Raw genomic sequence first — 17689 nt, 5'->3', positions numbered from 1 at the left:
TAGAGTAGCTCAAGTGTATACGTGTGTAAACGTAGCTCACAGCACCTTTAACCAGTGTTGTAGTACTCGAGACCAGACTTGAGTCCAAGATTTTCATGGTCTTGGTCTTGTCATGGACTCGTGAGAAATTTGACTCGGTCTTGACTTGTACTCGAACAAGTGTGGACTTGCATTGCTATACAGTATTTAATGCGATTACATTAGAAGTAACTGTAATTACGTTACTGAAATATTAAGAGTAATCCCTTACTTTACTTTTTCAATGAAAAAGTATTTAATTAGAATAATTAATTACTTAATAATGCATTACACCCAACACTGTCAAACACACACTCACACACACACACACACACACACACACACACACACACACACACATACAACACACAAACACACACACACACACACACACACACACAACGTGTGTTGTGGGCCCTTTTATGCATCATCTTTCCATGTACACTCTTTGAGGAATATTTCAAGATCTTCTTATCATATTATGTTGTGTTTGGGCACGTTTGAATCGGGATAGTTTGCTGTAAGTTACGATATGTCATTGTCTATGTTATACTGTATGTTTCAGGAAGTAATAAGGAAAAAGTGACAAAAAACTGTTTATTATATTTATGTGTGTTTGTGGGAATGTCTTACACTAATACTCACTGCAGTTTGGCCTCTGAGTGAAACAAATTTGCTCATTGCATTCTACAAATTGAGACCTTTTCAACGATGTATAACACATGGCTTTCTCGTGTTTCTTTATGTTTTTACCAACTCTGAATATAATTGTTGTGATAGCAAATTTGCAAATTCTGAGAACAAAACTAATTGGACAGCAAACTGAAGAGCATTATTTAAGAATTGGTAGGATCAGCTTCACGCATTGTAAAGTCCAGATTCTAAGCTTTAAAATTACACCTATGTTGTTTAGATCAGAGGTGCCCAAACATTTTCCTTCGAAGGGCCGAAAATCAAAGTTGATTGAGGGCAGTGGGCCGATAAACGTTGTATTATATCAAACTTAATTATATTAAAATATAAAAGTTGCCCTGGTTCCACTACTTTGTTATTTCATAATATAACAAAATATTACGCTGCAATCTGCTTCACCAGTGCAGTGAAGAGCTGCATATTTATTTTTTATTTATTAATTGTTTTCCCTCTTTTCATAAATGGCAAGGTGGGCCACATCAAAGGTCATCACAGGCCAACTTTGGCCCGAGGGCCCTGGTTTGGGCATCTCTGGGTTAGATCAAGCAAGTGGTTATTAATTTATTAAATAATTATTTTAATTTTTTTATATTTTCCACAGGGAGTGCCCCCCGCTAGCCCGGTATAAGCTCAGATCAATTAATCCTTCTATAAATAAAAAAAATATATATATTTTTAAAATATGTTCAAAAAAGAATAATTACTAAAAAAGTTTAAAAAAAGTTCTAATGCAATATCTTGGGATAATATATGCAATATGAGAGATTTATTAACAATCTTAGTGGGCCAGTCATTTTAGTCCGTGAACACAAAATTATCTGAAGAACCTATAATTTAACATCAAGAACTTGTATCATATAGCCAAAGAACAATTTCAAGAACCTTATGCAGCACTTGATAACAAGAGGGTTCTTTGATGAACTTAAGAACCTCTAAATCAATAAAAATGTTCACTTTAAGTTAAAATGAAATCAAAATACTTAATACATGTTCCTGGTATTATTTTGCACAATTCATTGATTAAAAAAAAAAAAAAAAAAAAAATGAAATGACTGTCCGCATCCTGTTGTAATTAGCAGTTGCCACACAATGTGGCTATTTAAACCCAAATTATTATTATTAATATATTAATATTATTTTATATATATATATATATATATATATATATATATATATATATACTGTATATATAATCAAATATCAATCAAAAATACTTTTTAAAAATAATATTATTATTAATGTTATAGTATTATTATTATAATTAGAATAACTATAATATAAAATAATAATATTATTATTATTTATTATTATTATTAATTTTTACATTCATTAAAATAATGGAATTTATACTTGAGAAAACTGACACGAACCCGGCCTAAAATCTGATGCTTTGTCAAGTCCCGTCAGGTTCAGTTCGGATAGCAGACTGTACTCAATTCTGGTATGGAATGCCCACTTTTCACGATCCAATCAGTTCCTGATGGATAAAATCAAATCCCACCCTACATTTCTTGTTGAATATCCTAGTTAAGACTCCAGAAGTTATTAATTATTGTCGGGTTAATAAAAAATCAGCTGTCTTATGAGAGCTGTGGCCTAGCAGTTAGCACATCTGCTCTACAAACATTAAGCTGTGGTCCTCAAAAAATGCATGTTTTAATATCAAGAAAAGTGACAAAAGCCCTAAAGTAAAATAAGCAATTTGACTGTCCTAAACTGTTGTACTTTAAACCTCAGTTTCTAGACCACATTAGTCTAAGCACGGCTGTAGTGGCTTTCAGTTTTTCAGAAGCATAAATAATTCCTGAGATGGATGATCATTTGAGTGGTCAATTTGGTTTAGCCTCTGTCTCTAAAGGAAACGGGTAAATTGAAGCTTTGTGAAGGAATTAAGCTGGATTCTGATGTAGCCACATTTTTATTATCATCTCAAGTTAACTGTCCATGTCAGAAGCATCATTTTAAATGGAAAATATCTGATAGATAATATCTAATTAGATATACATTTAGTAAGGTGTTTGACAAAACATTGGGAACAAAAAGGAACCAAAATTTAACAGTGTCAACAGTTACAATATTTTATATGTTCTCTATTGTGTCTGTTGGAATTATTTGAGTGTTTTTTGTTTTATTTTTGCAGATAATAAGGTAAAGTCGATTTTTCTGAAGAAAATGTGAGTTATGCGTACTCGTAAAAAAATTACCACCATGATGCTAAGTTTTTCTGAGTGGTTTGTTCATGCTTGTCTTGGCAAACACCAATATTTAAGTTTTAAATAACTTCATTGTATTCAACTCTTTAGTCAGGATTTTTCAGGAGTGTTTCAGTTTGTAATTTAGCCTCAGGTGACTCCTGGGTAACTCTGAGCTTTTCCGCTGTATTTGCACTGCCTGCTGGGTTTATTAACAGGATAACTGTCTGTGCTGTAATCTATAAGACTGAGTTTAATGACTTCCATCACAGTGTTTAGTGGTCTTACGGTTATCTCTCTCGCACAAGTGTGTCTGCTTACCACCTGAACCAGTGTCAGAGCTGTTTCTCTTTCAGTGTGTTTTATTAACAGACTCCAAATGATTTAACCTCTTAGTCACATAGTTAAGGAATCTTTCAATATATGCTGTGAATCTTTCAATATATGCTGTGCATACACACATAGATGATGGATTTCTAGAAACTTAAAAAGGTTATCTTTTAAAATCATTAGAACTTGAAAAGGTTCATTTATAGGATTATAAGAACTTTAAAAGATTCTCGAATGAAATCACAAGAACATTTAAAGGGATAGTTCACCCAAAAATGAAAAATCTCTCATTATTTACTCACCATCATGCCATCCCAGATGTATGACTTTCTTTTTTCTGCAGAACACTAACACATTTTATTAGAAGAACATCTCAGTTCTGTAGGTCCATACAATGCAAGTGAATTGTGACCAAAACTCCAAAAGATCCAAAAAGGAGATAAAGTCAGCATAAAAGTAATCCATAAGACTCCAGTGGTTTAATCCATGTAATCCAGAAGATCCAATCGGTTTTGGGTGAGAACAGACCAATATAACTCCTTTTTCACTGTACATCTTGACAGCAGTCTCCTTGACGATCATGATTTCAAGCTTGATTATATTTCCAAGCACCATCTAGTGCTCTGCGCATGCGTCAAACACTAGGAAGTGTAATCAAACTTTTAATCATGATTGTGCCTAGAGATTGCAATGGTAAAATGTACAGTGAAAAAGGAGTTATATTTTGGTCTGTTCTGATCAAAAAACAACTTGGTCACTTCAGAAGACATGGATTAAACCACCAGAATCTTATGGATTATTTTATGCTGCCTTTATGTGCTTTTTGGAGCTTTTGATGTTCTAGTCACCATTCACTTGCATTGTATGGACCTACAGAGCTGAGATATTCTTCTAAAAACCTTCATTTGTGTTCTGCAGAAGAAAGAAAGTCATACACATCTGGGAAGGCATGGTGAGTAAATGATGAGAGAATTTTCATTTTTGGGTGAACTATATCTTTGAAAGTTTCTCTTATGGAATCATTAGAAATTTAAAAGGTTATCTTGAGGAATCATGTGAAATTCAAAAGGTTCTCTTTTTGAATCATGAGAACTTCAATAGGTTCTCATATGGAATCATAAGAACGTTTGGAAGATTCTCTTATGGTATCATTAGACCATTAAAAGGCTCTCTTATGGAATCGGAAATGATTGAAAAGATCCTCTTATGGACTCATAAAAACATTCAAAGGGTTTTCTTAAGGAATCATGAGAACTATAAAAGGTTATTCTATGGAATCAGAAAAACATTCAAAGATTCTCTTATGAAATCATAAAAAATGTAAAAGATTCACTTATGGAATCATGAGAACTTCAAAAGTTTATCGTATTGAATTATGAGAACTTTAAAAGATTCTCTTATGGAATCATAAGAACTTTATACGTTTCTATTATGACATCATAAGAACTTCAAAAGATTCTCTTATTGGATCAGACTCTTAAAACCCTTTTTGGAACTTTTCTTTTTAGGAGTGTGTAACAGACATGAAAACGGGAACAGATCTATAGACTATACATGACACCTTGTAAAGACTTTTTTACCCTGTAATTGTGGTTTCTGGTTCAATCCCTCTGGAAGAGCTGTGTGTTTAGTGTCCAAACAGTAGATCTCAGTAACCTCAAATACTTCTTGAGCAACTCACAGATCCTAAATCACTATGCTACCATCACACTAACTATAGAGATACTTTCTAACTAGAGTTAAGAGCATTTACAATTAGCCAAAACATTAATTATATGTGAACTTATTGTGGTTACTGTTGAATGATGTGTTGTAAGATCTGACTGCACTGTACTACTGTTTTAGTTTTGTTGTCATTGGCAAATAATGAGGGTTTTCTTTTGACATCTTAAGACAATGGAATATAATTACTATCAGGTTCAGGGCAAGTGAGGTCTTCTGCAGGGCTCCATGTTTGGCGCTGAACTTTCTACCTCTTGAACAAACCACACATTTCATGGAAACAGACAGAATAAACAGGACAAGAATCATCACTATTATACATACGGTCTTCTTTAACCCCTAGTATAATATATCGGCATGTAACCCTTCACACATCGTTTGTGCTATAGACATGAATGATTCCTCAAATTGTACAGTTTGCAGTGCAGTAAAACCATTCTGAACACCTTAGCAACCACTTAGCAATGTCCTGGCAATCACCCACACAACACCCTAGCAGTAAGTTTTGCACAATCACCATTTTTGCCACTACAATAACAGAATAATGGGGTCTTCCAGATTATTATCATTGGTATCTATTAAGTGTATAATCAAGTTTCTCTCTTAGTGCCTGGAGAACATCTTGAGCTTTGAAGCTTTCCTTAAATTATTTCTTACCTCCTGAAAAAAAATAAAAATAAATAAAAATAAAAAAAAATCCCCTTTTTAAAATTATTAGGCAAACATACTTTTAAATGGCAAATTTTACCAAATACCAAAATGTCTTATTCTGATGAATGGAGCAACATATCTTCAGGTCTGCTCCAGACTGATGAGTTTCACAGAAAATCCCAGTTTATAAACCTAGTGGTTATAAAAATATCTCTCTGTCTGTCTGTTTTATATTTAAGTGTTTTAATAGTTTAGTAGACATTAGCTGAAGCTGTCTTTGTTATCTTTATTTAATCTCTGGCTGTGAGTTGTTATTTTGTAAGAGTGAATTGGTGTTGTATATCACCTGTCATCACTCTGCAGTACTAAACTTATTTCAGGTTTTTGCCTTTTATGCTTAAATGCGCAAAAACAATCAAATGCACCGTATGATTGTACTGTTAACACTTCAGTGTGCTGATTTATTACATGTAATAGCAGTACATGGTTTGCGAAGGCAAGTATCAGTTTTACTTTTGCTCAAACATAAGATTAGAGATTTGAACAAACCTCTAATTCTTAGTATTAAATTTCCATGCGTTGTTGAGCTTGTCGAGGAGAGGAGTGCCATTACTTTTCAAAGGGATTGGACTTTTAGCCTGGTGGAAAAAATCCTATTGAAAAAGGGACCGAGACTTATTTATAGACCAGAATATCAAACTAGTTTCTAACACTTTACAACAAGGTTCAGTTTATTACCATTGGTTAATGCATTAGGTGTCTTGAACTAACAATGAACAATATTTTTTATAGCATGAATTAATGGTTGTTGATGTTAATTTATCAAAAAACTAGTATTCATTGTTTGAACATGTTAGTTCATATTATGATGAAATTAAGTTTAACCAAGATATTGTTCATTGTTAGTTCGTGTTAACTATTGCTGTAACTAATGTTAACAAATACAACCTTATTATAAAGTGTTACTGACTCTTTTGGGCTCTTTTGTCTCGGGCCAGTAAGTAACACCATAGCAACCACAAAGAAATGCCCTGGCAACCACACATAACATGTCAGCATCGTTACGGCAAGTTTTGTACATGCAAAACATCCACTTTCCATTTAATATTTGTCAAGCGTTGAACATTAAACGTAAGTTTATACATTTCTATGCTCATTAAAATGGATAGTTTACCCAACAATGCAAATTCTGTCATCATTTACTCACCCTCATGTTGTTCCAAGTATGTCTTTCTTCTGTGAAATACAAAAGGAGATGTTAGATTGTATGTTAGCCTCAGTCACCATTCACTTTCATTGCACCTTTTTTCCATGTAATGAAAGTGAATGATGATTGAGCCTGAACACCCTGCCTAACATTGAAAGTCTTGTGGGTTTGGAACAACATGAGGATGAGTAAACCTATCCCTTTTACCGTGTCTCCATGCATGCACCTTGTGTTGTTATTCATAAGAACTTGTCTATGTGATTACTCTAAAGTTTGTTTTAATGTCTTCTCTTTGCAGCATGTCTGTTCAGGTACAATGGGCTCTCCTTTATCTACCTCCTCTACCTCCTCCTCATCCCTCTTTTCCCAGAACCCTCCAATATCACCATGCAAGGTAAGATGTATTTCTGCACTAACACTAATTCTCCTGTAAGTGTCACAAATCCAATGCAGGAAGTGCATCTGTCTTTTCCTGAAACTGCCTGTAGTGCCTCATGCACAAAAGCCAATGGATCTGAACTGTTAACAGAACATCAGTTGAAACTGTACTACAATGAGGAGGCCATATATCGTGGATTTTGTTCAGAGAGATGGACTCAAGCACACTTAGAAAACAATTTATTAAAGGTGTGCATGGTAATTGAGAAGAACATTCTTGAAGAGGCCAATACATACAGCCAGATGTCATGAAAATTACCTGACTGTGGCAAAATTTTTGCAAAAAGATATTAATGGTTTCTTTTTGCGTATTGCAGCAGTTCCGAGGTGAAATGTTGACTGTGTGGCTCTAAAAGCAAGTTAAATTTTCTCCCAAAGAGATGAGGTTTTCAAGGTTAATCCTCTATCAAGTTTTAAATCAGCAAAACCGACATTCCTACACTAAACATTAAACCTAAACCTAACCAACAGCGTCATAAAAAGCAAATGTGATGTGAAAAATACAACTGCATAATTTTGTCGCACGTTCTTCATGCTTGTTTTCTGTTTGTTAATTATGTATAAGAGAAGGTTTTTGTGGAATAAGATGAAAGAGGAAGAGGGAAGAAGATTTTTAAGTGGTTCACTTACACTCTCATTAATAGTTTAGCAGACCTGTGCTCATACGTAGTGCTCATAGGTAGCCCTTATTATCCTTCCTGCCTTTCTCAAACTGTTCAGTTCGGATTGTCAATAAATGTCTGCAAATCAAATGATGCCATTACTGTAATTATCAACAGGTAAACTACGCATACACCAACACACCACATCAATCTAATTCCTACCCAACACAACAACCAAACTCTACCCTGTTCAAACACAATGCCACCAGCACAAAATTAATGGACCCACTTTATATTAGGTCTCTTTAACCTCCTGAGAACCAAGCGTAACTGTTGTGTGCATTTTCCATTTCCCTTTTTGATTTGTAACCAGTAGCGCTTAATAAACATTTACCAAAAAGACCAAATTGTTTCCCTAAACAATTGATGTCAACATATGTGGACAGTTGGGCTAAGTTGTGTTTGTAATAGTACCAAGCTATAGAAAGTTTGATTTTTTTTAAATCAAATTGTTTATTATGTTTCAGGAGTGTTGGTTATTCATGTTTTTAGACGTTACATACATTACATCAGAAATTAGCATAATTAATTCTGGTTCAAAGTAATGTCCAGCATCGTCCAATCACTGCCAACCATGTTAAAATAAAATGATACATTATAAATTCTGAATCTATGTACTGATAAACATTGTTCCATGTCTGCCAAACATGCTGTGTGATCCAAACATCATCTGCAGCCTGAAACTGAACTTTAAATAGGAAGTTTGGATTGAATGCACTTAGCTGCATAGAGAGCTAAAGGATGCTCCTTTGCTCTCTTGTTCCCTATTTAGTGAATGACTTAACTTCCAGTGTGCTGTCTGTCTGCACTGGTCTCAGAACAGTTTAAAATGCACCTAATTTTCATCCTAACTCCATATACAACCTCTAAAGGAAAAAAATTTCATCTTTTGAATCATCCACTGATTCTCAATGTGATAATACACAGTGAAAATAGGATATTTTAAATGTAAATGAGCATACAGTCCACGTACATGTTCACTGTGTTTAACAGTGTGCCATTTCACAATACATCACTAAAATTAAAAAAATGGCATATTGGATGAAACTAGAGACTCTAATCTTTTGACTCAAACAGGTTTTAATGTAACAACTTAATTAGGTTTCTTACAGATGTAGTTTTGTTGGCGTTTCAACCAAACACAAACTCCGCTTTGATCGGTGCCATGTTGTTTTGTCACATGACTCCGTGCATTGAAATTTAACCCTTTATTGACAGCACATAGTCTCCTGAACTGAGATCAGTCGGTTTAAATTAAATTGAATTATGCGTTGCGTATAGCGAAGCCAAAATACAACGTCCATGCATGTGGACGTGGGATTGCACAAGGTTAACTAAGTAACAGGTTAAGCATTTGATACAGTGTACTTATTATGTAAATATGGGTTGTTGCTTTGTATTTACATTTAAAGTACCTGCTTTTAATTACATTTGTAGTTACACTGTTAACCTTACCCCTAACCCTAAACTTAACCCTACCCCGACCATAACACTAATATAAACCCTAACCCTACTGCTAAACCTACCCGTACCTCAACCTCAGCAGCAGCAAATGTAAATCTTGTGAGAATTTTACAGAACAACATGTAGTTACACAAGAAATACTTTACATTGTATTATATATATTTTAATGTTAATACAGTAGTTAAAAATAACTAATATAAAGTAGGACCAATAATAATTTTTAATAGCTCGGGAAATTAATATTAATATCCCGGACGAGCCCCCAATAACGTTACGACCCCAGATGGTTTTTAAGGGGTATTAGTGTATAACATTATCTGTTAAAATCATTAACTGTGCTGTGCAAATAGGTAATCAGACAACACTGATGCATTGCAAAAACAAGTTGTTTTTTTTACAACAGTTGATAATACAAGGCTCTGATGCTGGCATACAGTACAGTCACTGGGTCTGCTCCAGCATACCTAAAATCATTTATGCAGAGCTACGCGCCCACTAGAAGCCTGCGTTCGGCTAAGGAACGTCGCCTTGTGGTACCAACACAAAGAGGCACCAAAACACTTTTGAGGACTTTCAGCTTCATCATACCACGATGGTGGAATGACCTTCCCAACTCCATCCGTGCAGCTGACTTACTCTCTGTCTTCAAAAAACGACTAAAAACACGTCTTTTCCATGAGCACTTAACCAGTCATTAATAAAAAAATGATAAAAAAAAAAAAAATATATATATATATATATATATATATATATATATATATATATATATATATATATATATATATATATATATTCTTGTTGCACTTTTAATCTGTTTTGAATGCTATTCTGATGCTAGTGAACGTTGTAATATGGCACTTTTCATACCACTGTCTCCTTAAAATGCTCTGCTTTTGTTTTCCTCTTTTGTAAGTCGCTTTGGATAAAAGCGTCAGCCAAATGAATAAATGTAAATGTAATACAGTGAGACGTGAAAATGCAAAAGGGTATATGTGATATTAGAATATTTACAATATTAACAAGAACTGGATGGATCCCCAACAAAGAGGAGAAGGGCGCGAGCAGCGCCTAAGAAAGAAATAAACAAAACAAAGTCTAACCTGAACCTTTTACACTGACTAGCGTCTTTAGAGACCTGCTTGCCTGTCTGCTTCTTCCGGTGGGAAAACACACAAAATTAAATGACAGATTAATGACTGGTGTATAAATACAAGGAAGTTGGTACAGATCCACAAAAGCAGATTATCATGCAATACTAAACAAGCAACACAAAAACTAAATGTTTAACAATAATTGGGGACTGGCAAAAGTAAATGGTGATTAGCGAAGCTGGTACGGGTGGTCTGGTGGGCTGTTTTATTTCTCCAGGGACGGGGTGATTAGCCACGAGGGGGTGGTGAAGTCAGCGAGGTAATGATGAGTGACAGGGGAATTGATCAATAACCAGGGTTGGGAGGGTTACTTTTGAAATGTATTCCACTACAGATTACAGAATACATGCTGTAAAATGTAATTTGTAATGTATTCCGTTAGATTACTCAAGATCAGTAATGTAATCTAAATACTTTGGATTACTTCTTCAGCATTGGTAGATTTTTTTCACTTATTTTGATTATAAAAGCCAGTACAGTAAGACAAAATACACATGTTAAAAATACATTCTCTGAAAAACCTAAATATCTTATGCAGTGTTGTTTCTAAAACAAGATAAATCAAGGTGATCTTGTTTTAAGGATTTTTAGATATTTTTACAGGAAAACAATACAAAAATTATTATCAAGTATACGATATTTGCCCTAATATCAAAGGTCTTACTAGAAAAAAAGAAATTAAGATCCAACATGAATTTTCTTGATAAAAAAATATGATCGTGCCTGGTAACATGCATGTAAAATGGCTAGAAATAGCATTTTAGCTTAACGTAAAGCTGACAATTTACACAAGGTTTATTTCTATTTCTTCTGCTCCAAACTTACTTCAAACTTACTTCTCTGTCTGCTCGTATGAATGTAACACATCATAAGAAAGTGTTTCACCGCTGTTCAAATGCACTTTTGATCGCATCATTTATATGTATAAATGTTTTCCATCTGAAAGGACTAAATATTAAATTAAACAAATGACAATAAAATGCAAAGTAATCTCTTCAGTAATCTAAATACTTTTTGAATGTAACTGTATTCTGATTACTAATGATTTAAATTGTAACTGTAGTGGAATACAGTTACTTATATTTTGTATTTTAAATACGTAATCCCGTTACATGTTTTCTGTGAATCCCCAACACTGCCAATAACAGAGACCTGCGAAAATGACGGGGAGAGAGAACAGAAACACGACACAAGGACGTTGCAGGCTTTAAGTTGTAAGAATATTCAAATGTGATTAATCACTGTAGGAAATGTATACTATAGAGAAATAACAGTATTACGGGATGTCATCTTTCTTTTATCTTTTGAAAAACAAAAACAAAGCTTTTAAAGGTGCTTTGCAGTAGTATGAAGTAATTCTCTCATTTTACACTATGGAAAAAATTATTTTGTTTTAACTGTATTTTTGGGCTTTTGCCTTTTTATTGGATAGACATGAGGATGTTACAGGCAAGATTCAAACCTATATAAACACCATAACCCCAACATTTTATTTCTTTATTTTTTTAAATTATTTTATTTATTTATTTATTTGTGAGAATGCCTGCAGGTTCCTATGCATTATAATGAGCTAGCATGTGTCATGTTTATGTTATAATAAATATACGAAAAGGTGTGTGATATGTGTGTAAACACACAATCCTATAGTTTTGCTTTGCACTCTTGTCGGGTACTTTCTGGTTGAGTTACAAAAGATAAAACTGTTCAAAAGCTTAAAATTACAGCCTCATTCTGGTCTGATTTGGTTATAAAACATGTGTTAACGTGTTATAACATGTTATAAAAGTATGCTGTTCTTTTAATTTAGTTTGGCAGTTCACCTGTAAGTGCTGACTTTGCAGTGAAGCCTACATTTTTGTATAATGTTTATTGACATTCATTGAAAATATTAAGAACAACAGCCTTCATTTTCCATGATTTGGTTATAAAACATGTATTAACATGTTATAAGGTGTTATAAAAGTATGTAATTCTTTTCATTTGAGTATGGCAGTTCACCTGTGAGTGCTGCCTTTTCAGTGAACCCTATACAGTACATTTGTATATGTTTATTGACATTCATTGAAAGTATTAGGAACAACAGCCTTCATTTTCCATTACTTGGTTACAAAACATGTATTAACGTGTTTTAACATGTTATAAAAGTATGTCATTCTTTTCATTTGAGTAGGGCAGTTCACATGTAAGTGCTGCCTTTGCAGTGAACCCTATAGGGTATATTTGTATAATGTTTATTGACATTCACTGAAAATATTAGGAGCAAAAGCCTTCATTTTCAGTGATTTGCTTATAAAACATGTATTAGCTTATTATAACATGTTATAAAAGTATGTCATTCTTTTCATCTGAGTATGGCAGTTCACCTGTGAGTGCTGCATTTGAAGTGAACCCTATACAGTACATTTGTATAATGTATAATTATTGACATTCATTGAATATATTAGGAACAATAACCTTCATTTTCCATCGTGCATTTATGAAATATAACTCTTAAGTTATTATGACCTCACCATTTCCCATTTAAGGGGAAATCAAGTAAATTGGGCCACTTTTGCCATTCATCTGAATGACAAAAGTTATTGTTTGTGGCCCAGTTTACCAGAATTCCCTCTACATGAGTGTTCTTATCCATTATATGATTTATGACATATTTATGTTCTGGAAGCAGATGTATTAAGCTTGAAATTGTTATTTTAGGAAATGGAGGCATGAATTTGAAGTGTTGTAAGTGTTGTATTTTTTGTCAGGTTTTGTTAATTAAACAATGTTCAAAGTGATGAGAAAAAGATTTCTGACATTTTTGGTAATGGAGATTAAGTGACTTAATGTTTATAAACTAAAGCAACAAGCCATAAGAGGATGCACGTTCCATTGTTTTTACCACGGGAAAGGGGCGTTCTTTGGCACGACTTGTGGCTAAAACTGTCAATTGCAACTTTACAGCGGTCAGGGGAGATACGTTTAGAACAGAGAACATCTTTTTAACCTTACTGTTGTCTTCATCAGGAATGTTTTCATTTAATGGTGATGAAATGTATGGCATGAATGAGAGTTTTGGCAGAGATCTGGACCCAAGGTGCTTGCTAAACTACACTTTAACAACCCTGTTTGGGGGAAATAAGCACTGATTGTTTTGCACACTCTGTATTATTAAGTAGGACAAACCATATTCCAGAGACATGACAAAGTTATTGCATCTGGCAAAGCATCTCACCGTCTGGATTCTTGAGATTATGTCTCACTTGTGGCTAAAATGAGCTCCATTAGGAAGCATTACATATGATGGGCTACACAACAACACTGCTCGTGCTTCTGCCATTGGAAAATATTGATTGTTAGAAGAGAAAGAAAAAAACACTCTAAAAATAATTCAACACTTCATTTGACCTTGATGTTTTGAGAGTGCTAAAACAAAGAGGCTCTTATGATTAGCTGTTGTTCGTCTTGCAAGAAGAACTTAAAACAATAAAACTTGTCCAAATCTCTGACAAAACCCTTACACTTAAACCCTTGGAAAACTTAAATGGAAAATCCTTATACCTTATACTTGAAGGGTAATTCAGTTTTTATATATATATATATATATATTACCTTTTCTTATTACAGTATTTTAGATTTCGTTGGTTTTCAGTTGATGACTGATGTTTTTCCAGTATTTTCTATTTTCAGTTTAATTTGAGTTTTTCAAGATATTTATATTTTTTTGCTTTTAATATTTTAAGATGTTAAAAAGTGTTACATTTCTCAAGGCTGTGTTATTGCTACCTAGTGTTATTTTCATGTTTAATGAAGGTGGGTTGTAAAGAGTTTTTATTTTTAATTTATTATCATGGTCATTTTTATTATTATTATTATTATTATTATTTTCTTTTTCCAATTATGTTAGTTTTTATTGTTTTTTTTTTATTTTTTTTTTAGGTTTAGCTAGTGTTTGAGTTTTGAAAATGTATTTTAGTTTAGTTTCAGCTTTTCCAATTATGTTAGTTTATATTTCTATTTTATTTTATTGTGTTTTATTTCATTTTATTTTATTTTAGGTTTAGCTAGTTTTTGAGTCATGAAAATATATTTGGGGTTAGTTTATGTTTTTTCTTATGTTAGATTATATTTTTATTTTATTATTTATTATTTATTATTTTATTTTATTGAATTTTATTTTAGGTTTAGCTAGAGTCGTGAAAATGCAATTTAGGTTAGCTTAAGTTTTTCTTATTATGTTAGCTTATATTTTATTTTATTTTAGGTTTAGCTAGTTTTTTGGTCATGAAAATGTATTTTAGTTTAGCTTTTTTCCATTTAAAGTTTTCAGTTGTAAAGATTTATATCAGTTAACAAAAAGGTTGCCACATATTTATTTATTTATTTATTTTTTTTTTGTTAATGATAATAACACTACAGAAAGCGTTTATTCAGATTTAAATTAGCAACCAAACCACTATTAGCATCTATAATAGCAGTAGGTGCTCTATAATAAGCTTGTGCAAAGCGGATGAAGCCATAAATCATGTAAACATTCACATTTTCATTCAAACCCTATAGACTGCATGTTTCACAGTTCTTAAATGAAGAGCTGAGCTTCTTTGGCCTTCATCCTGTTTGTTCAAGAACTGTTGCATAATATTCTGGAAGCCTTGGTGTTATAAATTCCTCCCTTTTGAATTTGACATTTTGCATGTTGCTAAATATTATTAATGAAAATATATAACAAACATGAGTAAGCTGTCATTTAGTAGACACACACACACACACACACACACACACACACACACACAAATGTGCTGTAAATGTATTACATGGAAAATCCTCCATGGAGTAACCTGAGTTTAAGATTTTGTTCAGCCAAAACGGAAAATTCTGGTATACTCACCCTCATGTTTTTCCAAACCTGTCTGCTGTTATTTTTTCTGTGGAACACCAAAGGAGAATTTTAAGTTGTATGAGTAGCATTACAAGCGTGTGATAATTTGGTTCATCAACATGTCAGACGCAAATCATCATTGAATCTTGTTGCTGTTTTATTTCCAGGCCACACAGGGCACCTGCTGAAGTCTTTATGTTTCTGCAGTATGAGCTTCCTCCTGATCCACATCATCTATCAGATCACCATCCACAGTCTACTGGCTGGAGGGTCTATTGAGAATCCAGGATTCAACTGTAAGTTCACCGTATACATATACAAATAATTTGATTTTAAATGGGAAGAGAGTTCATCAAGGTTGCCATCGCAAACATTTGAAAACGTCTCTCAAGTCTTCGTCAGTCCATTGTCGTTTTTTTTAGTGTAACTTTGACCTAAAACAAAATAGTAATTAAAGGGATAGTTCACCCAAAAATACAAATTCTGTCATCATTTTCTCAGCCTCATGTTGTTCCAAACATGTACTCTTTTTGGTTGTAACTGTAAACTTTACTGTTAAGATGTAGAGAGAATAACATGTAGTCCCCCTTAAGAAAGTAATGTTGGCTTAGATCTCCAGGAATAAGTGATTTATGATGCATTGGAAGCTTATTTGTGTTGCTTTGAAAAAGTTCTTCATGCTACATACGCCTCCTGTTTGATAGCTTTGCAAGTTAGGGATGTTTTTTTAGCAAGCTGGTCACATATTACTTGATATTGAAGAAGGATCTCAGTCCTGAAATGAATCTATTTGGAGCACGCTGTCTTTCTCACTGTGAATAAAGACTAGGAGAACTCTTTAGTGTTTAAAGCGGGACGAAGTCCTTGCAGAGGGGTCACTGACCTCAGAGATGTCAGCGATATCGCCATCACTCCTCTGGCCTCAAGCATCACTGCTTTCTGCTGACCGCGATCCTTTGATCATCATACTGCCAGGCATGAATTATGGACCAATGAATGAGACGAACTGTTAATATTTTTTCACTGACAGCAGGCACAGGGGTCAATTAGATTAAAATGTAGACAGTCATCATCTCAAAACCAGCTAAAGAGTTAGCTATTGTGAAAATGCTGCCTCAAAAATCTGTTTTTAAAGTTTTTCTTGTATATTTAGAAATATAGTATGTCCCTTAAGTATAGTATGACTAGACAAGTGTAGTTCTATGGCATAGAATAGTACAGTAGTATTAATGCAGAATAGTATTACAGTCTATTATAGTACAGAATATTGTAGTGCAGTACAGTACAGTACAGTGTAGTGTAGTATAGTGTAGTGTATTATAGTGCAGTATAGAATAGTATGGTATAGTATAGTACAGTATAGCACAGTACAGTACAGTGTAGTGTGGTGAGGTATAGTGTAGTACAGTATAGTGCAGTATAGAATAGTATGGTATAGTGAATTACAGTAGGGTATAGTACAGTACAGTACAGTGTAGTGTAGTTTAGTATAGAATAGTGTAGTACAGTGAAGTGTAGTGTAGTATGGTGTAGCGTAGACCGATATGATAATATATGGCTCGTCTATGTCTGGGGTCCTTCAAGCGGTTTTGGGTATTTTTATAACTTTATAAGTGTTTATTACAGAAAATGACTTTATTATGAATGAATATAAGCTGGCTAGCTTGAATGATGTAAACATACTTAAAACAAACAAACAAACAAACAAACACACAAACAAAACACTATCTCTGCAACAGAGGGGCATACATTAAATAGTGTCATTGGGGGCTAAGACCCCCCAAGATTGAAATCATGTAATCGCCCCTGTAGTTCAGTATAGAATAGCATGGTATATTATAATACAGTATATTGTAGTACAGTATAGTATAGTACAGTGTATTGGATAGTGTAGTACATTGTAGTGTTGAATAGTATAGTATAGTGTTGTAAAGTGCATTATAGAATAGTATGGTTTAGTATAGTACAGTAAAGTACAGTGTAGTGTAGTACAGTATAGTGTAGTACAGTATAGTGTAGTACAGTGTAGTGTAGAATAGTATAGTGTAGTAAAGTGCACTATAGAATAGTATGGTTTAGTATAGTACAGTACAGTGTAGTGTAGAATAGTATAGTATAGTGTAGTAAAGTGCATTATAGAATAGTATGGTTTAGTATAGTACAGTACAGTGTAGTGTATTATAGTACAGTCTAGCCTAGAACAGTGTTTTATTGTATATTATAATATAGGGTATAGTATAGTAGCGCATAGGAGTACTCGTAGTGAAATATAGCAAATTATAGTAAAATTTGTACATTTATCT

General features: G+C 33.4%; 1 protein-coding gene across 2 annotated transcripts in view; it reads left to right on the top strand.

Moving 5' to 3' along the window:
• The window catches only part of LOC127442509 (piezo-type mechanosensitive ion channel component 2), a 133213-nt gene that overhangs the window by 4656 nt on the left and 110868 nt on the right, over positions 1–17689 (top strand). For both annotated transcript variants that reach the window (XM_051700599.1, XM_051700600.1), the window contains exons 2-3: positions 7112–7207; positions 15554–15682. In XM_051700599.1, coding sequence (XP_051556559.1) covers positions 7112–7207; positions 15554–15682 — 225 coding nt within the window. The remainder of the gene's footprint in view (positions 1–7111; positions 7208–15553; positions 15683–17689) is intronic.

Source organism: Myxocyprinus asiaticus, chromosome 6, assembly GCF_019703515.2.
Source record: "Myxocyprinus asiaticus isolate MX2 ecotype Aquarium Trade chromosome 6, UBuf_Myxa_2, whole genome shotgun sequence".
NCBI lineage: Eukaryota > Metazoa > Chordata > Actinopteri > Cypriniformes > Catostomidae > Myxocyprinus > Myxocyprinus asiaticus.
The sequence above is the reverse complement of the archived record's forward strand: the minus strand, read 5'-3'. Positions and strand labels throughout refer to the sequence as shown.